Genomic DNA, 15,265 nt, shown 5'->3' with positions numbered 1-15,265 from the left:
TGTCTGTTGTTTTCTCAACCGGTGCTATTTGTTCAGAAATAGCCACTCATGATTCCTCTAAGTATTCATGGCAGTGTGGAGATTATGACCTCCCCCCCCCCCCAAAAAAAGATGCATGTCCCTATTTGTGAGGAAGAGCTTGACTTGTAATGAGTTTTGTCAGCTGGAAGAACTGTTGTTTCAATCCCATTATTTTTGAACTTCACTGATATCAATGCTGTTTTCTGGGGCCAGTTGGTCATGGGGAAAATAGTGTATTTAAAAATAAAATGCATCTTTGTTTTGTATTAGGCTTATAAGCAACTATTAACGCCTAATTTACCGGTATGTCTTGAAGATGTTTAAAATTATTTTAAAAGAAATAATTCTCTTTATATTAAGTACCATAAGTTTTAAATTGAAGAACACGAAATGATTTACTTCATTTTAATCAACAATTATAAATATTGCTGTTTCTTCCCATCCTAACCTAATCAGCTAACACCTATACAAGAAAGCATCTGCCATCCATTTGAAACCATTAATTTGACTGAAGTGATGTTCAGCCAGATTCACAGCAATACTTTTACAAATAATAGTGGCATGATTAGTATTAACTAGTAAGGTAACACTATATAAAGAAGTATGTTTTAATAGATTAAAAATTAAACCAAATATCTCTTTAAAAAGACATTAAAATCATGGTAGTGTAAAGAAATCCTCTGAATTCAGTGTTGGGTGGAAGAACTAAGGGCACTTTCATACATGCAGAATAATGCACTTTCAATCCACTTTCAATGCACTTTGCAGCTGGATTTTACTGTGCGGAATAGCAAAATCCACTTGCGACCAATTGTGAAAGTGGATTGAAATTGGATTATTCTGCATGTGCAAAAGTGCCCTATGAATCAAAATTCTTTGAACATTAAAACCTCAGAGGAATTGAACATATATGTGTTAATACTTCCCAACTTCTAGAATAATAAGTCATATTCAGCAGTGGTGTCTTTCTGTTTGATGGTGTTGATCTAGTCTTCCTTAAGAAACAGTTATTTTTTAAAAATTGCCAAAATACTGATGTAACTAGATGTCAGTGGATCAAATTAAAGCAATATTGTGTCATCCTTGTTTTCAGATGACGATCTTTACATAATTGTTTTAATTATGACAGTTACAGTAGCCATGAATATTTCTTCTGGTTTTAGTGGAATAGTATTTGTAGGACAAAAGAAAGAGCACTATCCAGGTGTAATTAAACACCTTATTTTCAGTTTTCAAAAAAGATGCCCCATTGAAATTCATTGAACAATGGTGCTTAAATTTAAAATATATTGTTGGGAAGACCTCAGTCCTTAGCTTCTAAATTGCTGCCTTTTATAAAGCTATGATCACAGAGAGAGACACTCAGAAATAACTGCAGAGACAAGTTTCTGTAGTCTGCACAAGGTTTTCTTTTGACACTAGTTTCTCATGTCTAAAGTAAAAGCACTTGTATGTTGCATTTCTTGTTAATGTTGTTTATTGACAGATACAAGGCTTTTAAACAATTGGTAAGTGTACGCTGTGAAGCATTTGTTAGTTTTAAGATCAAATGATGTTTATTAATATAATTAAAGTTAATGTTAATAGAAAATTACAAAGATGGTAGATGATGCTATTTATGTTGAGATACTAGCTGTTGGGAGTTTTCCAGGCTGTGTGGCCGTGGTCTGGTAGTTTTTGCTTCTAGTGTTTCACCTGCCTCTATGGCTCACATCTTCAGCGGCCAACCATAGAGGTGGGTGAAACATTAGCAGCAAAAACGACCAAGACCAGACAACAGCCCAGAAAACTCACAACAGCCAGTTGATTCTGGCTATGAAAGCCTTCAACAATACATGGTGAGATAGCCTTGCCAGATGACATATCTTTGAATGTGAATAGTACTGTAACTATTGGTAATGTGTTAAGTTTTCATACATAGCCCTCAATAAATATAATAGATATCTCTTTAGTAGAAACTAATCTTATACAGTGAACCAAACATTTGTTAAGAAAGCATGTCACTATACCTTTGGGCTTCATGATATCTGTTTGTTATAAAAGCAGGCTACTTTACTGAGAGGAGCAATGTTTCTAATGAATTTGTGCAATGTGCATCCTATCATCAACTTTACTTACTTTTTTCCCTTGTATTTTTTCTTTCATACAGGCCATGCAAGTAAAGGTACAGGTCAAAGTGCATGATGTGTCTTTATGTTTTAGTGTTAGAGATGACCAGGCTCTCAGCATTCTTTCCATTGATCACAGCAGTGGCGTCACAAAGGGAAGGTACATGTCCTGGCCAGTATGAATCCTATTGGAAAGCAAAGCAGATTTTAACTGATCATCTGTTTTTAAGCTCCACACCTTCTTCCATATAGGTCTGGGAACTGATTTCATTAATATATATTTTTAGCCCAACCAGGTCTCTGTTCTGCCTCTGTTACCATGTTAATTTTATATGTTAAAGAGAGAAAAAACTATCTTTTTAGTCAGAAATGGTTCATTCAACAGACTCATGGAGGTACTGTCGTTTTTAGCATTTGATACTAGAAACAAATTGTCATTGTGCTTGTCACTTGTTCATTGCCCACAAGGGTAACTAACTCTTCTCAAAGAACTACTTCATCCTCATTTCTGCCCTCATTCCCCACCATCAAGATACTGAAGAAAACTTGTAATAGACTAAAATGTACACGTATGCTTCCTATTTAAAATTCCCATCCTTCTATTTAAAATTCCCATCCTTCAAATGAAATTAGGGGTTCAATCATAGAAATAATTCAAAGGAAAAAAGCAGTTAACGCAAAGGAGTTAAAAGATGAGGCAGAGAGCTTGCAAGGCTGTGTCTCCATGGCTGCAAATGTATGGATTATTTTAACATCACACAAGCAAACCATGGCAACTACACAGCACTTCATAATTGCTGATGCAATCTCTCCTTCAGCATCTGCACAGTTTCAAAAGCAGTAATATCATGCTGAATCCCACCTCTTCCCAGTTTTAAGATGCTCTTTGTACCTCTGCCATGCAACGTGTAATCTTCTGCATCACAGGGTGGAAAGAAACAGATGATCACTAATTGCATGGAAGCAGTTAGAAATATATCCAATGCAGATCGATAACCTTCTCAATGAGCTTAAAAGGATGTAACTCTTCTTAGGATTGCAGTGATCACATGGCAGCATACATCTCATAAGGAGTGTCCATAGCCCAAAGCCACAGTGTAAGCCCTATACTACCACACTGCTGAGAGCTATACGGAAGCATTGGTGCTTTGTGTGTGTGAAAGGCATGGGGGAGAGAGAAAGAAATATAGAGCCCCACCCGGGGGGGGGTGAAATCAGCCTGTGGGAGTGATGCCTGGCTGCTCCAGTGGATTTTCCCTCTTTGGGGCACTTACCCCAGCGGATGGGCAATTCCTCTGTCATGCAACCACCATTGCCCTCTCCAGCACTGGAAGAACATTACCATCCCAGCACCCCCACTTTCCCTGGTGTAGCAGAGGCAACCTGGGGGCTTGGCTCGGGGAGGAGCCCATATCAGTCCCTCCTGGTCTTTGCTAGGGTTATGCTGGCGGGCTGCAGCTTGGATTTAAGCCAGCCTTCAGTCCATTACAGCCTATAGAGGCTGCTCAATGGTAGGAAGGCTTTTGTGCTTTTCTAGCCTCTCCATGCTTCCTGGAAACCTCTTTGGGAGCAGCAGAGCAGCACTGCACTGGCACCACAGTATCCTGCCTTTAGTTTGGTTGGGGCTACGCACCTATTACATAACTAGAGATCATAGATTGTCTTTGCCCAAAATTCCACATGCTCCCCAGTATTTCCACAAAGGTTGCCAGCCAGCATATGGCAATCAGCGAGAATCTGGGAGGCAGGGACATGAGAGGTGCTGTTTTGTGATGGTTTTGCATAGAAGTGATACTTTTTGAATTGCTGGAAACTCTATGGTGAAATTATAGAGTTTCTGGCAATTCCTAGAGCAGACTGATGTCCAGGTCACCTCCAGGTTTTCCTGGAAATTGACATCATGTCATCTCTTGTCAGATATTTTATTTGCTTCTCTTCCCACTGGTCATCAGAGTAGCAGTTAGAAACAAGAGCTGGGGAAGAGGGATTGCCTTGACCCCAGCAGGAATTTGGTAAGCCTAGTTTCCATCCACAGCTGTAGGTCTTCATGACGTAAATACACCATAAGTTACATTATTGTTACATTTTGTTTTAGCAGTGCTAGCAGTATGTAATTTTAAGACTGTAACTTGGGTTTGGGTTCAAATTTTAAAATACATATTTCTGTGAACAAATATACAAGATAATGTTAGCAGTTGTACTGCAAAATCTTCTGAGAAACCATCAAAACATTACTCCCCATGAAAACACTGCCAAGTAGCATTCTTGAGCATAATGTGGGCATATACATTAATACAATTCCTAATTTCTGGCAGGTGAATTAAATATACCCACTACCTCTAACATCATGGAGGAGAAGGCACTGTTTTTCTGCCTAAAGGCAATTATATATGGAGAGGCAATATGTTTCTGATGTTTCCCTAATTTGCCCTTCCTCCCCTTCTTAAAAATAATTTTAAAAACTGGATCTAGGTTCCAGAGAGAAAGAACAGATCTGCTAGTCTGGGACAGGGAAGTTGCCTGCACCTTCTGGGAGTCTGAAGGCTGTGGTTAGTTCAGAACAACCATGGGTAGAGGACAATGGTCAACTCTCAGTTTGCCCTGGGTTCATTCATAGTTTGAGTGATGGATGTGAGGATTGTAGAAAGATTCCTTACCTTCATAAGAACATAAGAAGAGCCTTGCTGGATCAAAACAGTTGTCCATCCATTCCAGCATCCTGTCTCATATGATGACCAACCAGTTACTTTTGGGGGCCAGCAACAGAGCATTGATGGCTAAATCTTTCCCTGATGTTGTTTCCTGCCTCTGAATACGGAGGTTCTGTTCGGACAGCATTGCTAGTACCACTTATAGATCTATTCCCCATTAATCTATTTCCTTTATAAAGCTGTCTGTGTCTGTGGTCATCACTACATCCTCTGGCAGCAAATTCCACATTTTAATTACTGATTCTGCAAAGAAGTATTTATTTTTGTTCATCATGAATCTAATCCCTATCATCTTTGTTGAACAAAATTGAGTTCTAGTATTTTGAGAGAAGGGAAAAGTTGTCTCAGTGTACTCTCTAAACCTCATTCATAATTTTATAAATTTCTATCATGCCTCCTTTGAGAAGTCCCTTGTCTAAATTGAAAAGTAATAGACACTTCAGTCTTTCCTGATGTGAAATCTTTCCTAATATGAACAGTGCTCCATTTGTGGAGATCCACCTGCAGCTTCTCACAGTCAACTTTGGTGTTCCCCATTCTGAATAATTTTGTGTTGACTACAGACTTGGATACTACAGTGCTCCCTCTCAGTTCCAAGACTTTTATGAACAAATTAAATAGTACAGGCTCCAATACTGATGTTTGTGTGACTCCAGTGCTTTCCTCCTTTTTTTTTGGAAAATTATCCACTTATTCCTACTTTTTGCTTCCTGACATTTAACTAATGTTTAAATCATAAGAGGACCTGACCTCTTCTTCCTTGACTGTTTAGCTTACCTAGGAGTTTTTGACAGTGGTGGGATCCAAAAATTTTAATAACAGGTTCTAATGGTGGTGGGATTCAAACAGTGGCGCCGCTGCACACACACACCTCCAGTCCCTATTGGGCAGGGAGGTTGCTTTAGTAACCCCTTCTCGGCACTCAGAAAAAAATACTAACCACTTCTAGAGAAGTGGTGAGAACTGGTTGGATCCCACCTCTGGTTTTTGGTGAGGTACTTTATGAAAATCCCTTTGAAAGTCCAAGTATATAATGTCTATTTGGTTATCGCTATCTGTGTGCTTATTCACTTTCTCAAAGAACACTAGAATGTTGGAGAGGCAGGACTTCCTTTGTAGAACCCATACTGATTTTCCTTCAACAAGCTTTGTTCCTCTATGTGCCTAATAATTCTATCTAATTGCAGTTTCTATTCATTTGCCTGGTATAGACTTAAACTGGCCTACAATGTCCTAGTTCTCTTCTGGTCTCTCTCTCTCTGTGTTTTGCTATCAACTCACAACTGAGTTATGGCAACCCCATAGGGTTTTCAAGACAAAAGATGTTAAGGGGTGGTTTGGCATTGTCTGCCTTTGCTTCACACTCCCGATATTCCTTGGAGATCGCTCACTCAAATATTTGCCATGGTCAAAGCTGAGAGTGGCTGGCCCAAGGTTATTCAGCAAGCTTCCACGGTGGAGTGGGATTTGAATATGGATTTCCTAGATCCTATGCACACACTCTAACCACTACACCATGGTCTTATCCTCTGGAACCCCCCCCCACTTTTAAAAAAAGATGTAATATGTACTACTCCCCAGTCTTCTGATAGTGACTAATTTTAGTGAAAGCTTACATATCCCATTCTTAATTGTGATGAGCAAATAGTGTATAGATGGCTGTCTCTTCATTTAGGTATAGGAGGTGATAATTAGAGACTGAGAACCTACCCCCCCCCACCATCACCTGACCCAAAAAACCAAAAATGTAATTGGCTTCTAGTTAGTGTAATTCTAGTTAGTGTACTTACTATTGTCAATGCAGTAAATTGTTATGTGTAGCTCTGCGTTCATATTTATCTTAGTAGTAATTTAGAAAAACTAAAATTTGATGGCAGAGACAGAATGGAGAATTTGCTATATTTTAATGTATTTTCCTTCATTTATGTTAATATTCCTGTCCAGTCAAAGTGAAGTAAATAATAAGGAATGTTTTATGGGGAAAGTTGTCCTCCAAGGCACAGAAGAATGAAAAACAAGATCTGACTTTACCTCCCCTGATTAAGAGACTAGTGACGCCACTGGGTCTCCGTGATACATTGTGGCATTTGTTTGTCTGCTATCAAAGTAGAGTACAGATTAATGTCATTATAAATATAGAGCCATTAACTCATTGCTCCTGTAGAAAACTTTTTCTAAGGCATTTTCACAAGCAAAGCTTTGAGGCAAATTACTCTTTTGCAGTTCTTAGTCCACTACATCATGTTTTTGTTTACTTCAAACTACAAAACATGTAAGAATGGCTAGATTGTTTGATAGTTTCCATTAATTAGAAAGCTTTGCAACAATTTACCGCATGTTTGTACTCTATTTTAATTTTTTCTCCTCTTCTTAGAAATGATATTTTGTGGTAATTGTTGGCAAATGATGCATACTAGAGCCTCTTACTGTACCAGTGTGCCAAGCTTGTACAGTATAAATACTTTCTCTGGGCCTTAAAATTGCAGCTTCAGAACCCAAAAGAGCTGGAGTGTTATTAGCAAGCATCTGCTGTATGTAATGGTTACATGCTGTGAGCCCAATCCTGAATTCATGTGTGGCAATCTTCTCACAGAATCAGTGGGTTTCTTTTTCATACATGCAATTCAGAAATGGAGCTTTTTGTGGCTGTTCAGTGTGAATTTGTTTCATAGTATGATTGCCTAACCAATGAGAAATGTTGCTGTTGCTCAGAGCTTTGATTTACTGCCTTAAATAAAAAGTTTTATTTTGAAATAAAATTGTATGTTGTGAAATAGGATGGAGATTATGTTGATGTGCAACTTGTTTACTGTCTCTTTCCAAGGGCTCATACTTTGGGTGGCTGAAGCTGCTGACACTATAGTCTGATACCTTTACAAGATTTCTTTATCAACATTGGAGCTAACACAGACTAGTTTTCTAGTGCATATACTTATAAGTGTATGGTTTTGTTGAATTCATACTTTTTAGATATCAGACTTTTAAAGATGCAGCAATACAGATAAATTTGTTACATGCAAATTCTACTCAGACACCTGAAACACTAATTTATGACTTCAAAAAGGCAGTTTATTGTCATAACTTCTTATCAATTTCAGATGTTATTTGTGTGTGCATATATGTCAGTCCAATAAATCATGAATACATTTAAATTGTTTGTGTAAAAGTGATTGAAAGAGTACTTCTAAAATATATTTACCAGAGAAGTTCTTTGGTTCATTTATATTTTAACAACATTACCCACTCAAAATATTTTTAAAATTAACATAAAGGCCTAGATTTGATTGATTCGAAAGAGTGAACTATTGAAGTGTGTTTTTAATCGAGTAACAAGATGATTTGTTTCTTATGTGTCTTCCAATTGTAGTCTGGAGGTCATGACCAAGAACGAAAGAAATCAAAGCGTAGAGGAGATTTATACTCAATTCAGACATCACTGATTGTAGCTGCACTTAAGAAAATGCTTCCAATTGGATTGAATATGTGTACACCTGGAGATCAAGAGTTGATTTCTCTTGCTAAGTCTAGATATAGCTATGTAAGTCAATATTCTACTCTTTAAAAAAAAACCCTGGAGATTCAAATACTGTTAGACATGTAGGGTTAGTGAATGTTGCTCCCCTCCACTTCAGCAATCTTGCACCAATACAGGAAATCATCCTGATTTTATGTAATGAAGTTGTAAGATCCAATCTAGAGTTTTCATGGTCCTGATTCAAGCGTGCATGAAGTTTTGTTACCAGAAAGTGCCCTGATAGTGTGTGAGGAACAGCATATATCCCAACAAAAGGATGATAGCATAACATATCTGAGTCCTTCCTAAGCCTATGCAGCCTATGCAGTTAAACTGCTTGGTATAACTAACTTGTCTGGGTAATCACCCATTAAGCATTTTTCTACTGTCACTGTGTTTATCACAGGCGATTGTGAATTTTGCAAAGAAATAGCACGAATTCTTGCAGTTTGTGGCCTCTTAGCCCCTTGTTTTCATTCTTATCCTTTTCTCTCCAGCACTTTCACCATCTGTACAGCTATTTCTGCTGAATGAATTAAATGGGCATACATTAGTAAATCTGTTAATCTTGAAGGTGCAGCAATACTCCTTTTTGTGTTCTAATTAGGATATTTATTTGCAACATGGATATTGTTAGCATGGTAGTTCAATTTATGGCACAGATTAACTGACACATATTTTTTCACAGAAAGATTCAGAAGAAGAGATCAAAGAACACTTACGCAGTAACTTGCATTTGCAGGAGAAGGTAATGTTTGAGAAGTCTGAAAGCTAAAAATTATCTTCTAGCATCAGTCACCATTTAAACATATTTAAAGGTTTAGCAAAGAATATTACTTTCTTAGTTTCATGCTTTTAAAAAACTCACAATAAAGTCTTTGGTATTCAGGTATTTTTAATACAAGAATAAATATGTTTGTCTTGTAGTCAGATGATCCTGCAGTGAAATGGCAATTGAATCTGTATAAAGACATCTTGAAAACTGAGGAGCCTGCTGATCCTGAGAAAACTGTGGAACGTGTACAAAGGATCTCTGCAGCTGTCTATCATCTGGAACAGGTGAAATACATTGCAGTTCTGCAGTATATATCTTAAATTATAACATGGGTGCTTTTATGATAATGTATGCCATAAGGTCACTTTCATGTTACTTCACTAAATGTTTACAGAACACTTAATGGACTGCATCCAAAAACTTTTCACAGAAACACTTCCACTTAGCAGGAAAAAGTCTGTTATATAGAAAACTGATGCTAAAAGTATGTACTTTGTTAGATCCTAGTTCTCTGTTAAGGTGTGGTCGAAATGTGGATGCTAAAAGTTAACGTATGCTGCTTGAAGTATCAAAGTAATAGAAAAGCTCTGCAGGATAGTCTTTTTTATATACTTTTTACATGGATTCCATGGCACGGAGTGGCAAGCTGCAATATTGCAGTCAAAGTTCTGCTCATGACTTAAATTTGATTCCAACAGAAACTGCTTTCAGGTAGCTGGCTCAAGATTGGCTCAGCCTTCCATCCTTTTGAAGCTGATAAAACAAGTATCCAGTTTGCTGGGGCCAAAGTGTAGATAACTGGGGAAGGCAATGGCAAACATGTACTTGAATTTTGTTGCCAAAATAGATGTCATCTAATAACTATCAGTTTGCACAGTCAAGACAGTGGGGGACTCATTCAGGCTGTGTTACTTTTTGCCTTGATTCTGAAGATGTTATTTACATTGGTGCTAACCTCTGAGTTCAGTGTTGACACTTTAATCTGGTACTGGTACTGGCAGTGTCAGTCTGCTGTTTATATTTAAGTAAGGGATTATTGTAAATAAGATTGTTTATATATTGGTATTATGTATTTCATAATACATTATGTGTTGTGGTTTGTATTATGTATTTCATATTTTGCTTTGTATAACCTGCTATGAGAGTCCATCATGTTAGTTGACACTGGAATGTTATAAAGTATTAGAAACAAATAAATAAAACCCAGCTACTAACTTACCCTTACACGTAAAGTAAATTAGGGCAGTCTATCTGATTCAAAGTAGTATTTTCCTACAGGTTGAGCAACCACTAAGATCAAAGAAAGCTGTATGGCACAAACTCTTGTCAAAACAACGTAAAAGAGCTGTTGTTGCTTGTTTCAGGATGGCACCATTATACAATTTGCCAAGGTACATTTAATTTTAATGTGTTTTTACATGAGATTCTTATTATTGGACTGTACAGCACTGGGAATTCTGAACATATTTTTTGTGAAAGTTTACTGACATTCAGCCTATTTCTTAAAACAGTTTGTTGACCCAAAGCTAAAGTAATAATTGCAGAATCTCTCATCTTTTTTCCCATTTTAATTGGAGCTAGATTGTCCTCCAAATTGAACTCTTGTAACGTGTTCTACTATTGACTCACTGGAATCCCAAATTCACTCTCCTTTTAATTTGTGCACCAATATTTAGTAGTTTCTGATGTCTCATAAATCTGTCTATCTGCCTAACACATTTATATCCCAACCTTCCTCCAAAGCTATCAGAGGAGAGCAGAGGGTTCTCCCTCATTTTATCCTCACAAAAGCCTTTGAGGTATGACAAGCTTGGAAACTGTGACCAGCTCAAGGTCACTGAGACAGCGAATCTGAACCAAAGTCTCTCAGCTCATACTTGGACACTCCAAACAATAATATCAGGCTGCCCCCCGTAAATGAATTTTTGCTCTTCCTTTGCCTTACCTTGAGAGATTGTAAAATTGTATAATTTTATTCATTCAAATTACTCCAAATCATGCTACATTAAAACATTTAAGAGACAATCCATTGCTCCCTTTTTCCTATCTACCCTTGCCTGGGCATATGCATATACCACAATACTGTTGTAATTACCTGCCGCAGAGGATCCTCCCATGGGTATTGTGCTGATATGTCTTGATATTGTTTTTGTAAGATAAGAAAGGTAACTGAATGATAAGGAATATAGTGCCTTATACTAATATTGATGTTTATAGATTTTAATGATGGAACCAGCATATTATTATTTGTTTGATTTGTAGTGAATATAATTAATTCTTAGCAGTTTTTTTCCTAAAGAAGATTAAATTTAAGAATTATATTAATTAAATAATGACTGATAAGTAAGGATTTTTGGAATGTATAATCCAATTCAGACCCTAGAGGGCTTTTTGGCAGTGCAAGGAGGCAAAATACAAAAAAAACCCTGCTTCTGAAAAGCCTCTCCATTCAGTGGGCTTGTGTCACTTAGTGGGCTTATGTCACCCAAAAGGGTGGTGGCGTAAGACTATGCCCTGGGCCGCTCCATATCTGGAGGCAAAGCTTAGGTGGAAGCTGATTAAGGTTGACTCCACCCCTGGCTATGCCTCCAGAACACCCCCCAATATGTTGGAAATGTCTGCACTGCATCCAGGTGTCTTGGCAGGCCACAGCAGCCACCTACTGGCGTATTTGCCCCTCCGCTGGATTGGGCTGTTGTAATATATTTCAATATATTTTTATATATATACACACACACATACAAACATATATATAACTTCTTGTTGTTTTTATCTGTAAAGGCTTATTCTTTTATATCTATTTTTCTATTCTGTTATTATTTTTAATATAAAATCAATAAAATATATAATATCAGGGCCATCATCTTAAGCCTGACTCTGTAAAAGAACAGCTATGTAGCCATGTATTTCCAATATATCCGTATATTTTCATATCTGTTTTTGTTTTGTTTATATTAGCTTCTAATTTATCTTAGGACACCTGGGAATTCAAAATTGGATAAGTAATGGAAATAATAGTCGCTTTTCATGGAATAGATTTTTGCATGGTTTCTAGAGCGTAGCCATGTTAAAGTTCTATCCAAAGGAGGGGGTCAAAAGGGAGTGGTGTGTCCTCATGCCAGTGCATTTGCCCTCCCCAGGGCACTTACCTCAGCTAAGGGGGAAATGCATGGGCAGCCACTTATCACACAGCTCTGCTGCCTCAAAACCTAGAAGTCCAGGCTGCAGTGGAACTGCATTGGCATCCCGCCCAGATGCTAGCATGGGAAGGGGCAGGCCAGGATATTCCTGGAGGTGGAGTTGACTTTGATTGGCTCCCTCCTGGGATTGAGGGCTGGTAGCAAGGTGGACTGGCCCTCGAACTTATGCCTACTTTTTGACAGCATATATCTTGTCAGCCCTATAGGACTTTTCAGCATCAGGGAGGTTTCAGGGCTTTTTCAGTAGCCCACTGCCTCTGGTTTTGAATGGGGCTGTTAGTCTGCAATAGAAAAGCTAAATTTGGGGGTGGATTCCAGCATCACTTTCAATGGTTTTCATCACTTAAACTAAGGATCCACTTTAAAGGGAGAATCTGGGGTATCCAGTTTAAAAAACATTGAAAGTGTGGCTGGTTTTTTGGGGGGGGGGAATCCACCCCCAAACAGCATCACTTTCAATGGTGTTTAAACTAGGGACCCCAGATTCTCCTTTTAAGGTGGGTTCCACAGGTCAAGGGATGGCGCTTACCCTCCAGAGGCAGAATCCATGCCAGCATGCCATCTCAACCCAATCTGGCCTGCCCAGCAGTAGACCTGGACCCCTTCCAGCCTTCCCAAGCAGTAGACTTGGGCACTCCTCTGTGAGATCGGCAGATGGATTGATTTCTCTCCCCCCTCTACTGTATCTAGGGAAAATGGAGCGAGGGGGGCTGAAAACTCAGATTATGCTGCAGGCTCCATTTTCCCTAGATATGCCTCTGCTCCACCCTCCCAGGGTCCGTGCAGGCAGACTTCTGCCATCCCCAGGCCCTGGGGAGAGCAGGAGCCGGCAGCAGGGATGTGCAGGGGGCGGGGTTACGCAATGTGGGGGTGGGACTACGCAACCAATGGGGAGCGTCCGGAGAACTTTTTGTCCCTGGGCTTCACTTGCCCCCCATATGCCTCTGGGCAGTGATAGTGGTCATACCAGTTGTCCTTTCCTGTGGTTCCAATACCTGAAGCAGCTTTGAGTGTTAAGTAAAGGGCTCACTCTTTATTTTATGTTAACATTTAAATAGTATTGTAAAATAAGGATTGCCACTTCAGTGATTATCTATTTTTATTATATTACTTTATCCCACTCTTCCTCAGGGTGGCATACATAATTCTCCTGTTCTCCACTGTAACCTCACAACAACCCTATGAAGTATGTTGGTTAGAAAGAGGAAGATAACCCAAGATTACATCATGTCTGAGTGTGATTGGAACCTGGGTTTCCCTGGGGTTGGTCCAACACTCTAACCACTATTCCACACAGCATATAATAATATGGATTGTGAACTGTGTTGTATACAAATGAAATTTCAGATGCTACTTATGATACAAGGAACTCTACATAAAGATTCTTGTTGGCAATGGGGGTTGCAGACAATAGGGGTTGCATATGATACTCCTCAGATGGATTGTTCCCTGTGTTTTCTGTTATGATTATATATAAGTTCTTGAATTTGCATTTGGCGTTTTGAGCATTGCACCTACACAGAAAAATTTCCTTGTTGATTTTTATGTTCATACAACATTATACACCAGGGCAGAATGTGGTGGTGATTCTGAAATAGTTTACAATTTCAGACCTTGTGTGTATTTTATTGTGCATTTATTGTTAGTTAAAACTTATATGCTTTTCTTCAGACACAAAAATAGCAATTTCTTCCTGAGCACCTTTCAACGTGTATGGCTGGATAAAGTACATCAAAAAACTCAATATGACAGGCTCATACTCACATTGACGGTAATGTAATGGCGAGCCTCTTCCTTATGCACACACTTACTCCTTTCCCAGACATAATATGATGCCATTAAATGAGTTTGTACAATTTCATAAGTGATTCTGATTGGTCAGTTTTCAAAGATGAATTCAAACAGTGAAATGCAAGACATCAATGAATTAATAATTTCTTATTTGCAATATCAAATGGGAAAGACATAATTGGTGTGCAGTGTGCACTAAAAATGACCCCCATCTGAGTTCTATTTGCTGAAGTTCAGCCTTTATGAAGTACTGAACTACACATTAAAACTACATTTAAAACCTTGGGACCCTGTACAGTAAATATAATTATACATTTCTTACAGTTTCAGAATTTCTGATCTGTAGTAGTTAGGAAGAATCTGAGACAATAAGTTTGCAAATAAACTGGCTGTTCATCTTGATACAAATAGGTCAGACATTGTATGTTTCCTACAGTACAGCACATGTTGCCAAAATCTGCTTGCACAGGGAATGACAAATTGAAAGACAGGTTTTAGGTAGGAAGCCCAGGTGTTGAAACAAAGCACCATCATTCTGGAAGATACAAGCCAAGCCAACCAGCAAAAAGGGGCTTGGAAACATGGTTGTGAATTGGACACATAACTGAAAGCCAATTGAGAGAAGTTTGTTTATTTTATTTTACAGAATTTATACCCCACCTTTCTGTTCTCATAAGAACTAACATGAAGGCTAATTAAAAATATACAGAATTTATTTTATTTAAAAGATTTCTGTGCCACTTTTCCACCCAATTAGCATCCTCAAGATCCTCAAGATGGTGAACATCCAAATGCTAAAACGTTTAAAACATTAAAACAGCATTTAGAACATTTATACAAATCAATAAAACTATATAAACATACATAATAAAATCACATCTTAAAAACCATTAAAACCAACAAAAACACATAATTACAACAATTAAAGCCAGAGATAAAATACATACACAACAACATAAAAACGAAAATTAAAATGTTAGGCAGGATGTAGGGATCACTGAAGAAATACCAAACCATTATTTTTGTCATTTTTTCCCATTTCCCCAAACAGAGGTAGAAAGAGAGGAGAGAGAAATCTGTCCAGGAACCTGGAGAAACCTTGAACCGGTGCCTGGAAGAAGTTTTGGAGTGAATGTGGGCTAATA

General features: G+C 38.1%; 1 protein-coding gene across 1 annotated transcript in view; it reads left to right on the top strand.

Moving 5' to 3' along the window:
• Positions 1-15,265, top strand: part of RYR3 (ryanodine receptor 3) — a 372,359-nt gene that overhangs the window by 266,453 nt on the left and 90,641 nt on the right. Inside the window, exons 72-76 of the mRNA XM_048484286.1 lie at positions 2,171-2,185; positions 8,208-8,378; positions 9,043-9,102; positions 9,282-9,413; positions 10,408-10,520. Of these exons, the coding sequence (XP_048340243.1) occupies positions 2,171-2,185; positions 8,208-8,378; positions 9,043-9,102; positions 9,282-9,413; positions 10,408-10,520 (491 nt within the window). The remainder of the gene's footprint in view (positions 1-2,170; positions 2,186-8,207; positions 8,379-9,042; positions 9,103-9,281; positions 9,414-10,407; positions 10,521-15,265) is intronic.

This window comes from Sphaerodactylus townsendi, linkage group LG02 (genome assembly GCF_021028975.2).
Source record: "Sphaerodactylus townsendi isolate TG3544 linkage group LG02, MPM_Stown_v2.3, whole genome shotgun sequence".
Lineage (NCBI taxonomy): Eukaryota > Metazoa > Chordata > Lepidosauria > Squamata > Sphaerodactylidae > Sphaerodactylus > Sphaerodactylus townsendi.
The sequence above is the reverse complement of the archived record's forward strand: the minus strand, read 5'-3'. Positions and strand labels throughout refer to the sequence as shown.